The sequence below is a fragment of the Garra rufa genome, chromosome 23 (genome assembly GCF_049309525.1).
Source record: "Garra rufa chromosome 23, GarRuf1.0, whole genome shotgun sequence".
Lineage (NCBI taxonomy): Eukaryota > Metazoa > Chordata > Actinopteri > Cypriniformes > Cyprinidae > Garra > Garra rufa.
Genome location: NC_133383.1, coordinates 36356052 through 36370902, shown reverse-complemented (window position 1 = coordinate 36370902; position 14851 = coordinate 36356052). Strand labels below are relative to the sequence as shown.

The window sequence follows — 14851 nt, the reverse complement described above, 5'->3', positions numbered from 1 at the left end:
CATATGCTTGAGGGAATCTTACCCAAGTATCTCCTCACTCTGCACAGTCAGTACCAAATCACTGAAGCAAACGTCATCTGGACCACAGTCCTTTGAGAACGGGATCTGGACCAAACCAAACCAAACCAAACCCACAATGAGGATTTAGGAACAGTTTCTTGCACATCATTATGAATTCTCCTATCCTTAATGCACTTAGTCAGAATTTTGAAATTGGTGTCGAGGGCAGTTCATGGAAAAATTGAGAGATTACTTTCTTATTAATTTGTGTTGTATCCTTTTTAATTTGCATATTTCTAAAAAGCTTTCCTGATGCATTTGAGATGCATCTTTTCACACTGAGATCAACTGAGGGACTCATATGCAACTATTACAGAAGGTTCGAACTCTCACTGATGCTCCAGAAGGAAAAACGGTGCATTAAATGACCGGGGTGTAAACTTTTGAACAAAATGAAGATGTTTACATTTTTTCTTATTTTGCCTAAATATAATTTTTTTTTAGTACTGCCCTCATCTACAAATTCCAAAAGTTTTCACCCCCTTGGCTCTTAATGCATTGTGTTTCTTTCTGGAGCATCAGTGAGTGTTTGAACCTTCTGTAATAGTTGCATATGAGTCCCTCAGTTGTCCAGTCTGAAAATATGAATCTTAAAATCATACAGTCATTGTTGGAAAGGGTTCAAATACACAAAAATGCTGGAAAACCAAAGAATTTGTGGGACGTGAAGGATTTTTCTGAAGAACAGCGGGCAGTTTAACTGTTCAGGACAGCGGCTCTCTCACTAAACGAAAAACACAGCTGTGGATCATTCAGGTAACAACACAGTATTAAGAATCAAGCGAATGTAAACTTTTGAACAGGGTCGTTTTTATAAATTCAACTTTTATATAGATATGTAAATGTATTATTCATCTTATTCAGGTCAGTACTAAATAAAAAATAACATGCATTTTGCATGATCCCTCTTATTTTGGTAAAATAATTAACATTTTGCAATGTTAATTAATGGGTCTGTATTAATAAAAACATAGAGCTGTCTTTATATTTCTACATTTGACCATTGTTGTTTGAAAATTCTTGACGTAGTTGTCATAATTGCTTAGATTGTCTTTTTTCTTAACACGTCTTTAACTGTAAACCACAGGCACTTAAAACTTGGAAATTTGCTTCTTGCAACACTCACAAAAAACTCCCACGCAGTAGGACTGAATATGTCAAGAACAGGGTTGGCGTCTGGATAGCTGAGAACTACGTCCACACGCAACGCAATCGAGTTGACGAGGTCAGGAGTCTCCTGCACATACACGTCATGTTCTTCACACACATCCTGTGTGGAGACGCTGATGTCTTTCTGGACGACTCGGTCCAAGTTGCTGAAATGACCTCTAGGGCTGACCCGAGACGACTGCAGGTCAGCATCCAAAGTCAGGTTGTACTTGATATCTGTTTTCATAAAAGAAAATTTAAATGTCTCACTTCTTCAAAGCAAATGCGTCCATCTTCTAGTTTAGAATCAGTATCCTTACCCACTGGTCCAAGTGGATTCACTGGTTTAAATGTTGCACTGAAACACACTTTAGCCTTGAAGCAGGACACCTGCCTCCCGCTATAGCGGCACGGTTTACTCAGGATACTGATCTTGTCAGGAGTGAAGGAAACTTTGGCCGTGACCACTGCAACTCCTCTACTCCTAAAAACCATATGATGAGAGAGGTCAAGAATGCATCAATTAAAACGCAAGCCTTCAATTGATTTATGGCTTTTGGAACAAACAGAAGAGTCCCACAGAAAGCTGATGCTTAGAGGATTGCTGAGGTGAAAAACGGGATTCCAGAGGACAGCTGGAGCGATCATTTCCCTGGCCACAAACACATCTACATATCCCACCATGACTGAGGCCGTCTCTGCAGCTGTTCTGCACTTAACTCAGTTGTTGAAGGTGGTCCGTTAATGAAGTATTACAAATGAGCATGGTATTGTGTTACATTGGATGGTCTAATCGAGCTGTTTTACACCCCCACCAAGTATGAAAATCAATTGGTGAAACGAAGGCTGATGTGTTTAAGTTCTCACCAGAGTTGGAGCACTTTCCCAAAAGCCCCCACCGCCACATCTGGGATCGAGTCTCCGTTCATATCTCTGCTGCTGTCCAGAGAGCGGCCGAAGTACTTCAATGCTGGGTCCAGTTTCGTTCCAATAATTTTCTGAATTTGTAAGAATATTTTGAATTTGGACACTTGCAGATATATTTAATGTGTGTCAAGGACTTCGTGAAGTTTGGTTCTACCTGTGAGCTCTGCTTTCTGATTGTTTTTCGGTCTCCATAGTAGATGTAAATGGCACCTTGGCCATTGCCTTCCAGTGGAGCGCCGACCACCACGTCACTGAAGCCGTCCAGGTTAAGATCAGGCACTGCCGCGATGGCCGACCCAAACCGAGCATTTTTCAAAGAACCCTCCAAGAAACCCTGGTTACTCAAGACACCCTATAACCAATAAATAAAAAACAATGTTAGTACTGCTAACATACGGGCATTAAATGGTTTATTAAATACATTTGCTTCATCAACATTTCATATATTACTTTACAAGCACAGCTTTACCGTAAGCTACATATGTTACACTTTTATAGAGGGCATTTTAGTGAATTGGTTAATTTAGTTCATTTTAAATTAACCAGTTGAGTTTAAATGAGTTCAAAAGCCTTGAGTTCAAACTTTTTTTTTTTGCAGAATCTGCAAAATTTTACCAAAATAATAGGGGTTCATTCAAAATGCATGTTATTTTTTATTTAGCACTGACTTTTTTTTCACATAAAAGATATTTACATATAGTCCACATGAGAAAATAATAGTTGAATTTATAAAAATGACACTGTACATACACTTAATTCATAATACTGTGTTGTTATCTGAATGATCTACAGCTGTTTTTTTTTATTTATTTTGGTTTAGTGATAGTTGTTCATGTTTGTCCTGAAGTTAAACTATCCGCTGTTCTTTAGAAAAATCCATCAGGTCCCACAAATTTTTTTTGTGTGTATTTGAACTTTTTCCAACAATGACTGTATGATTTTGAGATCTATCTTTTCACACTGAGGACAACTAAGGGACTCATATGCAGCTATTAAAGAAGGTTCAAACGCTCACTGATGCTCCAGAAGGTAACACGATGCATTAAGTGCATTAAGAGCTGGGGGGTGAAAACTTTTTGAATTTGAAGATCAGGGTAAATTAAACTTATTTCGTCTTCTGGGGAACATGTATCGTCTGTAGCTTCTCAATGGCAGTACTAAATGAAAAAAATATGATATTTAGGCAATAATACATCTTTATTCTGTTCGAAAGTTTAAACCCCTGGCTCGTAATGCATTGTTTTTCCTTCTGAAGAATCAATGAGCATTTGAACCTTCTGTAATATTTGCATATGAGTCCCTCAGTTGTCCTCAGTCTGAAAAGATGGATCTCAGAATTATAGTCATTGATGGAAAGGGTTCAAATACACAAATGCTGACAAACTGAATAATTTGTGGAACCTAAAGATTTTTTCTGAAGAACAGCGGGCAGTTTTATTCAGGACAAACTCATGAATACTAAAAAAAACACAGCTGTGGATCATTCAGGTAACAACACAGTATTAAGAATCAAGTGTATGTAAACTTTTGAACAGGGTCATTTTTATAAATTCAACAGTTATTTTCTCTTGTGGACTATATGTAAACATCTTTTATGTGAAATATCTTATTCAGGTCAGTACTAAATAAAAAAACAACATGCATTTTGTATGATCTGAAGTAATGATGCTGAAAATTAAGCTTTGCATCACAGGAATAAATTACATTTTATAACACATCCACATGTTAAAACAGTTGTTTTAAATTTTAATAATATTTCACAATTTCACTGTTTTAACTGTATTCTTGATCAAATATCTGCAGCCATGAGACGTCTTTCAATAACATTAAAATATTGTATCAACCCTGGTATTCAGTGTAAATAAATGTATTTTACAATCTACTTTATCGCACCTTGGTAATGGTGAAGAGGTAGACTCTTCCTGTTTCAGATTTCTCCTCGCTCATGTACATGGGAGCTCCAACCAGCAGCAGATCAGTCACACCATCAGTGTCCACATCAAGAGGACAGAGAACACTGCCAAAATAAGAGCCGATCTGCAAACCACAGACCACACAAAGACAGGACTTCAGTTTGTAATGAATCTAAAGCTCATTGAAAGTCACAGAGAGATGAGCGTACCTGATCTCCTCTTTGTGAATCTATGATGATGGGCTGATTCTGGCTGTTGATGCTGTAAACTACAACCTGTCCTCTGTGAACGGCTCGAGGAGCACCGGCCACATAAAACTCAGACGAGCCGTCGGTCACAGACGTCACAGAGTATCCTGAATACATGACGGAAAATAATTAAAATGAGAACTACTTTGCTACTAAAGTGTCTAACCATCTAAGACTTGCTCTCACACATCATTTCATGAATATAAAGTATATAAATATTTCATAGTTATTTTCATTTTCATAGTCTTTTTCAAAACTTGTTTTTATAATTAATTAAAACAGATACCAATTAGTAATATGAATTTTGTCAGTGATTTAATCCAACTTGCTACCTTTTGGTGAGATTTCTCAGTGTTACTTTGAAGATGAATAGCAGTTATGACATTTCAGTTCATTAGATGTTAATGGTACAATACTTACCGAGCAATGAACTGTGGTTTCTGTCCTCTAAGACTTTCTCAAAAGCGGCTTTGGGCAAAACATCTGATTTCTGAGCCGTTTGGTGCACGACGGTCCCGATCCAATTATACGCTCCAGCTGCTCCCAGTAAGATCACATCCTACAATCATTAGTCAATGTAAACCACCAAGAGAAAAGAAAACTCTGAAAAACTTTGACTGAAACACTAAACACTTAGAGCCGGCACCTTATTTCTGGTTTGGTGTGCACTGAACCCCACTTGGGACATTTCCATTTTGAAATTATCTCCAGTTCCTTTTCCAACACCTACAAAACAAGACATCAGTGGAGAAAAGCAAAGAAAACCCGTCATTGACATAATAGGCCTGTTTGTTTGTAAAGAAACATGTTACATTACTTTTAAAAGTTTTTCATTCAAATGCAACATGCAGTAAAATCAACATTATCAATCATAGACCTTCAATGTTGAAGATTCGATCTCCAAGAGTCCCGACGATCTCTATAAGCACCGCCTCCTCAGATACATTGAAAAAGTATTTCTCAGTTGGATTGCTGGCTATTGACTTAATCTCAGCGATGAGTTTGCTTGTGTCAATGTCATTCCTTAAGTAATATCCAAGCACCTAAAACACGCAAAAATCCACATCTCAAATATACTGCATATAAAGACTTTATGGGTTGATGAATTCATGACTGCATATCTTTTTTTCACTAACCGCAATACCAAAGCGAGTGATATTTTGGCTCTCGCAGGCTGGGATAACTGTGTTCCTCAGATTTGCATCGTGTGACTCTCCATCAGTTACCACCACCATCACTTTTGTGGCCCCAGGACGACCTCCATTTTTGGCAAGGAATGCATTCTTTCTATGAGATCCAATCATCCACAGACATGCACACAAAACCCCAAAATTAAAAGAAAATTTAGTGTGAAAACTGTAAAAAAAACTGTGCAAGTACTACTACACTACATACAATTACAGTGTTTTTGCATATTTATAAACTTATATAAACTTTTTAGGTGAGGATTTTTTTAAATGACTTATTTACCTTATTATTATTATTATTATTATTATGTTGCTACTTTTTAATTTTTTGCTTGATATAAATTAAATAAAAATGATACTGTATGTAAAGCAAAAAAAAGAAAAGAAAAACTGAGGCAAACTTTTCACTTGCAAGGATAATATTTTTATTGTGTTTCACTTAATCACACTCTAATTATGCAAAGTTATGCAAAAATGCTAAATATGAATATCTAACTAAAAAAAACTATAAAATAATGACACAATTCTTCTGTGATGTACACTGCCACAGTAAAATCAGTAAAACTTTTTAAAGAAGTCTCTTATGCTCATCAAGGCTGCATTTATTTGATCCAAAAATATAGAAAAAATGTTATTACAATATAAAATAATGTTTTTATTTTAATATACTTCAAAATATAATTTATTCCTGTGATGCAAAGCTGAATTTTCATCAGCTGTAACTCTCAGTCTGAAGTGTCACAAATTTGCTCAGTTCTTATTAGAATGATTCATGTTAAAAATGGTTGTGATTATTTTAGGATTCTTTGTTAGAAAATATTTAACTTTTATTAATCAATGTAATATATGCTATCACTGTTTATTAATTTAACACATCTTTGATTAATAAAAGTATTAATTTATTTCAAAAAAAGAAATAATTAAAATACTAGAATAAAATTACTAACCTCAAACTTCTGAACAGTAGTGTATATAGTCAGAAAACTATTTTCTATAGTTCTATAGCTTTTTAACCATTTATTGATCAAAGAATCCTGAAAAAAGTACCACAAGTTCCATTAAAATATTAACTGTTTTCACCATTGATAATAAATCAGCATATTAGAATGATTTCTGAAGGATTATGTGACACTGAAGACTGGAGTGATGATGCTAAAAAATCTAGCTTTGTACCACAGGAATAAATTACATTTTTAAATACATATTTACATAGAAAACAAGTATTTTAAATTGAAATAATATTTCACAATATTGCCTTTTTTCAGTATCTTTGATTAAATAAATGCAACCTTGATGAGCATAAGAAATGCCTTTAAAAACCATTAAAAATCTTCCTGATCCCAAACTTTTGATCGCCAGTGTATGTCTATCCAATCTTGAACATACAATTTAAATGTGAAAAGTGTCTTTACGGAAGTTTATTTATCTCCTTAAAAAAAACATTTAACATTTGTCTTACCTTGCAGGCCTACCATTTGTATGCTTTAGAGAACAAAATGTATGCATATGGACAAAATGGCTAGACATCCATAACAACCCATTAAAAATAACAATAACAACCCATGAGTTACACTTAAGTAACAAGTTAAACGAATAAAAAAAAATGTTTTGCCAGTAAAAGAGGGAGCTTTGTTGGAAACGTCTTTGCATACGTTGTGGTACTCTCGAATCAAGAGAACAAAATAGTTTAATAAAGTAGCTGTTTATGTTTTAACATTAAAGTTAAACCAATGATGTTAAATGGACTATTTTATCAGTGTCCTTACTACCTTTCCGGGCCTTGATTGTGTCATTTGTCTATTTAGGGTCAGAAAGCTCTCGGATTTCATCAAAAATATTTTAATTTGTGTTAAAAAGATGAACAAAGGTCTTACAGGTTTGGAACGACATGAGGGTGAGTAATTAATGACAGAAGTTTCATTTTTGGGTGAACTAGTCATGTGTGTGGGGGAATTTCCACCACATGGTTCAGAAAGAATCATGCTTACCTGGCAAAATCAATAGCTTTGAAAGTATTAGTCTCTAATCCTTGTTTCTGTTGAATATTTGAAGCTGCTTTAATCATGGACTCTTTCGTCCGATGGGAATTCAGGTAGAACTCGAACGAGGTGTCAACAGCGTACTGCATCACAGTCACCTGTTATGAATGAAATCAGAAATATATAAACTGGTATAAACTAAACATAAAAAAACTAAAAATTAAATGACACACATGTCTGACTTACCTGAGTGCCTTGAGGTCCAATATCTAAGTTTTCCAGCAGTTTCATGAGGAAAGCGACAATTGGCTCCCATGGGTAAATACTATTGGATCCATCCAAAACTATGGCGATGTCCATTAGACTGCCACAAGCTGTGTAGAAATGAAACAGAACGACACGAATGTTAACATTTTGCAGGAGATCCACAATAGAAAGATATAGTTCACCCAAAAATGAAGATTCTGTCCTTTATTACTCACTCTCATGTCGTTCCAAACCCGTAAGACCTTTGTTCATCTTCAGAACACAAATTAAAATATTTTGGATTCAATCTGAGAGCTTTCTGACCCTAAATAGACAGCAACGCAACTACCATGTTCAAAGCCCAGAAATTAGTATGGACATTGTTAAGGAGTCACTTCACCCCAAAATGAAAATTTTGTCATTAATCACTTACCCCCATGTTGTTCCAAACCCGTAAAAGCTTCGTAAGATATTTTGGATGAAAACCGGGAGCTTTTTGACTGTCCAATTGACTGCTAAGCAAATAACACTGTCAAGGCCCAAAAAATATGAAAGACGTCATCAAAATAGTCCATCTGCCATCAGTGGTTCAACCATAATTTTATGAAGCTACGAGAATACTTTTTGTACACAAAGAAAACAAAAATAATGACTGTGACACGGAGGAGACAAATTGTTGTATAAAGTTGTTCTTTTTCTTTTCTTTGTGTACAAAAAGTATTCTCATAGCTTCGTAAAATTATGGTTGAACCACTGATGGCAGATGGACTATTTTGATGACGTCTTTCATATTTTTTGGGCCTTGACAGTGTTATTTGCTTAGCAGTCAATTGGACAGTCAAAAAGCTCCTGATTTTCATCCAAAATATCTTAAAAGGGTCCTATTATGCTTTTTCATTTTTTGAATTTTAGTCAGTGTGTGGTGTGTTTGTTTGGGCATAAAAACATCTATAAGGTTACAAATCTCAAAGTCCACTCCAATCAAAGATACTTAGTTTTTAAAAAATCCCTTCTCAAGAACTACAGTGAACAGCTCCTTTGGACTACAGCGTTTGTTTTCCAGATGCTATATAAGGGATAATGCACAGGCAGCTGGTAGTTATCGCAGAAATAAGCCCCGACAGTGTGATCAGGACCCTGAAGGGGCTTATTTCGCGATAACTACAGGCTGCCTGTACATTATCCAGCTTATTACACGGCTACTTGCCACATAAGGAAAAAAACTGGACATGAATATGAATTTGAAACCTTTTATTGGCATATTTGTTTTAAATTAACATTTTTATCCTTCCGCCAAACGATATAGTACCACGTGACTAACATTCAAACTATGTACGTTAGTAAGACAATTTAAATAGATTAATGTCGAAATTTTCCATTGTTAATTGTGGTTGTCCAGTGTTTGTCACAAGATGGCGCCAAACGGTAATCTTTGTTGGCACGGAGGGATTTTAAACATACAAGTAGTACCGGCTATGCGTTATTACTTTGGAGCGGTGATTATTTGAAAAGAACGAACCTGCAAATGTCTCAACTGACCAATCAGAATCAAGCATTCCAAAGAGCCGTGTAATAAGATGTTACAACGCGGTCCATTAGAAAATCATTCAAATAAATCCCGCCTATGGAAATTTTGAATCGTTGACGGGTGGGGAGGGATGAGGTGGGGGATTCGCCTAACTTTAACGATGTAGCATGGACAGCCACTTCTGGGATGTTTCAGCAAGCCGCAGGGTGGCTGGGATAAACGCAAGCATTGACTAAAGTGTCCGCAAACTGCTCCGGTAGCCATGCTGGAGCCGCGCTGTTGACGTGCGGTGTAGAGGGTCGAAACACATGCAGAGCCGTGGCTGATGTAAACACAGGTACTGACTAGAGTAATTATCATCGGTGGCCATGTCAGAGCCGTACTGTAGACGTGTGCGGTAAGAGATTTATTCATTATACAGTGTACAGTAGATAGCTTCACTAGTCTTATGCTGGAGCTGGTTTCAGGCATGTAAATAATTAAATAAACTAGCGCATTGATGATAATATCATTTATCGGCGATCTCGCGGGTTGACGATAGGACCAACACTACTGTAGTGTATTACTTACTCACCCTCTATGCATCCTAGGTGTATATGGCTTCCTTCTTTCAGACGAATGCATTCGGAGTTATATTAAAAAATAATCCTGGCACTCCCAAGCTTTAGAATGGCATAGACTGGTGTTTCTCTCCATCAGTCCAAAACAAGTCGATCCACAGTAAAAAGTTTAGTAAAAGCCCCCTTTAGCGATCCAATGTGTTTTTGTAAGAAAAAATCCATATTTGAAACATAAGAACCACTTTAATCTAGCTTGCTGCTTTGGGAAGGGCCGTGGCAGTACTAAAACGCTATCTAAGATGTTCGCCAATTGCAACAAAGTGGGCCTGCTAATCAATCACAACACATTCATTTTTCGGAAGGAAAATAATTATGCATTTTAGGGAAACACCAAGCATGATAGCATGTTCTAGTGAACCCCCAAAACAAAATAAAGACTTTGTAAAACAGCATAATATGACCACTTTGAATTGTGTTCCGAAGATGAACAAAGTTTTTACGGGTTTGGAATGACATGGGGGTAAGCGATTAATGACAAAATTTTAATTTTGGGGTGGAGTAACCCTTTAAAATAGTCCATGTGACACCACTGGTTCAACCCTAATGTTTTGACGTAGAACCCTGATGTCTATGCAGGGACAGAAAGCTTGTGGATTTTATCAGAAATAACTTAATTTGTGTTCCAAAGATGAACGAAGGTCTTACGGGTCTGAAACGACATGAAGGTGAGAAATGATAGAATTTTCATTTTCTCGTGAAATATCCCTTTAACGTGAACTACAGTAGGACTGCCCCCTAATAGTCAATTATCCATTAGTCGAGGAGAAGAGGCTTGGTCAACCAATTTTTTTCTAATCGCAGAAAAAAAAAATTCCACAGGAAGTGGTGAAGTCACGCAGTCTGTGATAGACAGATCATTAACGGCTGGTCTATGTGTTAATGCAGTACATCAGGCAGGACTTCCAAACGCTCACCTATCATTCATCGACCTCAAATATGGCTTTTCATCTGAAATATGTAAGTAGTAGCAACTTTACATGGCCGCTCAATCTGACGTTAACCTGTGCTATTTAAGTGTCTGTGCGAAGTGTGAAAGCTGCTGAATAGTGAGAAAGAGATGGAGGCGTCGGTATGGTCACTTGCTCTTAAAATACTCATTTTTGATAATACAGATAAAAAGTAATACATCTTTTGAATCTGTATAGGCTCTACGTTTATTTGTGTGCATTCAGAATAACAACAAAACATTGCGCTTTTGTAAAATAATGAAAGCAAACAGGATGCGCTTTCCATTGCCTCGATCTCTTCGAACTCGAGCGTGAAACTTAGGAAATCTGTGTATACTTGCCTTACAGACATGACAAATATATCTATAGATATATATTTGATTTAAATTAATCAATTCAAACAGAAAACAAATCATATTATGTAATTCGTTTGAAACATGCATACACATCCTCTACTGCGGAGATGATGAGTCAGTGTCGCCGACTTTATCTCTTTAGCAAAAACAAAGAAAGCACTAGTTTATAAATAAATTCTTCAAACATTTATGCAGTCTCCTTACTGTTTTTCCCTGACACATTCATAATTATTATATCTGCCGGTTTGCTGTGGCAATTTTTTTTGCATGCTTTTGAACGCTTATATTAGGTTATGCAGGTAATTAAAGGCTTATTATTATGATTTATACAGTTTATTCATAAAAGTGTGACTAATAGTTGACTAATGCTTAAAATGAATGACTACCAGAAAAAACTTTAGTCGAGGGCAGTCCTAACATTAAACTTTCATAGTGAGGACACAGAAGTGCATTCATACTTTGAGCAGCAGGAGAGAAGGCCGACTGGAGTGTAAACTGTGGGGTCACTTCAGCACAGATTCCTGGGTAAAAGTACAGACTTCCACAGAGCTGAGCCCACAGAGGACCACACGTCTGAAACAAAAAATTAAACACACAGAAAAAAAAAAAATATTGTTAGAAATACCAATGATTGCTAATTAGAAAGTCGACTTAACAGAAAACAACAGTCTCACCATAAACCCGCCGTTTTTGGTTATTGGAGTCAGAGTAAGACCGAGACTCATGTTGATGTTGTTGCTGTTGGATATGGTTGGCATATTGACAGAATCTGGGAGCAGATTAAACACAGTGACATCTTCAGTTGTACTACTTAATAATTCTTGAAGACTTAATATTAAAATCCATGATACTGCCTCATGGACACTGAAGGGAAACGTTTGCTTACTCTGAAGGTTAAGTGACTGACAGCCTGCTCCAGGGCTGTTAATATCACACTTATAGATTTCTCCCTTCCGATTCTGAGGGTATCCTTTCCATGGCGAACCCACGAGGAGCCTGAGGAGCAATGGGAGGTGTTAGTACTTAAGTATCATCCTGAAGTACAGGTGAGGGTGAGGCTGCTGAGCACAGAGTAGTTATTAAGGATATTCTACATGGCAGGATTGCAAAAACAGTGTTTAATGACCAGTGGCACAGTAGGGTGTGTATCTGAAAGCATATCTAAGATTACTTGTGTGTAGGTGCACTGGGCATGCATTACAATCTAAACACACCCACTAAATTACAAAGAGTATCACTACTAGGACTAGGTCACCACAATGTGATAAGATGCTCTGCCCAGACAAAACACTCCTTAGCATTCCTTAAACACTGACACACAAGCTCAATCACAACACATCCTGAGACAGAAAAAAAAACATCATCATTCCTCCTTTAAACAGGCTTGTTGCACAAATAGGGTTCAAATGTGAGTGGTGTATGTACAGTCTGTTGATATGCCGATCATATTTTTTTTCCAAGAACATTTTACCAATTCCAAATCATATTAATCTTAACTACTATTAATTTAGTATTTAATAATTTGTAAGTAATATATAATTGTACATGAAGGCTAGAAGTGAAAAACTTCTTATATTCAGGTGTGCATACCCTTACCAAAAAGAAGTATACTTCAAGTTTATTTTATTAAATAAATATACTTAAGTAAAGGTCAAGTATATTTTAAGTATACTTTATATAGTAAGTACACAAATATCATTGTACTAGTAGTATACTTTTAAGTGTACTATTTCAACACTCCTTGGGACTAAATTGGCCCACTTTCTAGTATATAAAACTATACTTTTAAGTATACTTTAAATATAAGAGTAGTAAACTTTGAGTACACAACTAGTTTACATTAGTGTTTTTAGTTTGTACTGCAAGTATACTAAAAGTGAACTTACAGGTATACTGATAGTTTACTAATTAAATACTTTTTTATGCATTTTTAGTACACTTTAAAGTATAGTCTCAGTAAACTACTAAATAAGTAGTTTTACACTACAAATACACTCGTAAGTTTTCTTTAAGTTAACTTTACTTCATACTTTAAGTATACTACTATGTCCTTATTTAGGTATACATTTGTATATATTTGATATGAATATCTGAACATACAAAACATCAAAGGAAAGAACAGGGTATCTGCTTGTAAACAAAAACCTTTTCTTCTAGCTTCATGCATTCTTTTTTTATAAACACTTGAATGTGGGTAAGTTTCTAAATAAAATAAATAAATACACTTTGAACAAAAAGCTAAAAAAAAAGACATGATAATATTCATGATAATCAAAACATAGATGGAATTGATCAACACCCCAAAGCTTGACAGTCATTATTAACTCTTCGTGGGTCGACATTTTTATTCCAAAACCTTACACAGTTTTACATATCTATGGTTTTGATGCTGTTTTATGTCTGACCATTATGTTAAATAACATGTGGAAACAACTGTTGTTTTGGTTTCTTCTTCACTTGTGTTTTGGAAATTCTGTACAGAAGTAAGATTTTTGATGTTTTTTAATGACGTTTCTTATGCTTATCAAGGCTGTGTTCATTTTTTTCAAAATACAGAAAAAAAATAATATTGTGAAATATTATTATGTAAAACAATTCCCATCTTAATTCAAGATTAATTCAAATCCTCAAATTATTTATATCTGTAATTAAAGTTGAATTTTCAGAATCATTACTCCAGTCTTCATTGTCACATGATCCTCTATATGCTTTTTCAGCATTCTTTGATCAATAAAAGATTACAATGAACAGCATTTATTTAAAATAGAAAGGTTTTCTAACTATACACTACAATTTGAAGGTTTGGGGTCAGTACATTTTGAATAAATGCGGTTGTTTTTAACTTGTTATTTATCAAAGAATCCTGAAAAAAATAGTCCCAGGCTCCAAAAAAAAAAATACACAAAAAAAAAAAAAAAACCACACTGATAATAAATGTAATAAGTATATTAGAATGATTTCTGAAGGATCATGTGACACTTAAGACTGGAGTAACAGCTTCACAGGAATAAATTATATTTTAAAGTACATTAAAATAGAAACCATTATTTTATATTGTAATAACATTTTGCAATATTACAGTTTTTTTTTCAGTAATTTTGAACAAATAAATGCAGCCTTGATGAGCATAAGAGACTTTATTAAAAACATTACAAGTCTTACGGATCCCAAACTTTTGAGCGGTAGTGTAGTTCTCACAAGATCAAATGGATTTGTGCTTCTAATGAGTAAAAAAGAAATAGAAGTTTTAGAATTAGGGGATGAACACTAGTGACATGTCCCTACCAATATCTAGCAACTGCCAAATTGTCTCTAGCAATAGTTTTGATATAATTACATATATGTATATGTTTTTGTGATTTCAGATGCATCTGAAATATGTCATAGAATTAATATTGCCTAAGAAGTTAAAGTAAATAGGTAATGCAGTTGTTCTTATGTCCCCACCAATGTCAAAAGCAAACCTACCCCCTTGGGATTCTGTGTAGGGAAAGTTCAGGGGATTTCAGAAAACATGACGTACATAAGTACATACAAGGCATCCTGATTAAATGGACTGTGGGTAATAATGACTCATTGTCTATAGAAATGGTTGTTAAGGGCCTCTGATGTGTGTTTTGTGTGAGGTCAGACAGAGCTAATGCTGGACTCACAGGGAGAATGATGACATCAGCACCATTCACTAAAGCAG

The 14851-nt window shown here is 35.4% G+C and overlaps 1 protein-coding gene across 1 annotated transcript in view; it reads right to left on the bottom strand.

The window, feature by feature from the left end:
- Positions 1–14851, bottom strand: part of itga2.2 (integrin, alpha 2 (CD49B, alpha 2 subunit of VLA-2 receptor), tandem duplicate 2) — a 36345-nt gene that overhangs the window by 12231 nt on the left and 9263 nt on the right. Inside the window, 16 exon segments of the mRNA XM_073829083.1 lie at positions 23–105; positions 1187–1446; positions 1530–1693; positions 2077–2207; positions 2291–2488; positions 4030–4173; positions 4259–4404; positions 4718–4856; positions 4944–5023; positions 5175–5340; positions 5434–5584; positions 7473–7621; positions 7710–7837; positions 11619–11733; positions 11835–11929; positions 12047–12156. Of these exon segments, the coding sequence (XP_073685184.1) occupies positions 23–105; positions 1187–1446; positions 1530–1693; positions 2077–2207; positions 2291–2488; positions 4030–4173; positions 4259–4404; positions 4718–4856; positions 4944–5023; positions 5175–5340; positions 5434–5584; positions 7473–7621; positions 7710–7837; positions 11619–11733; positions 11835–11929; positions 12047–12156 (2259 nt within the window).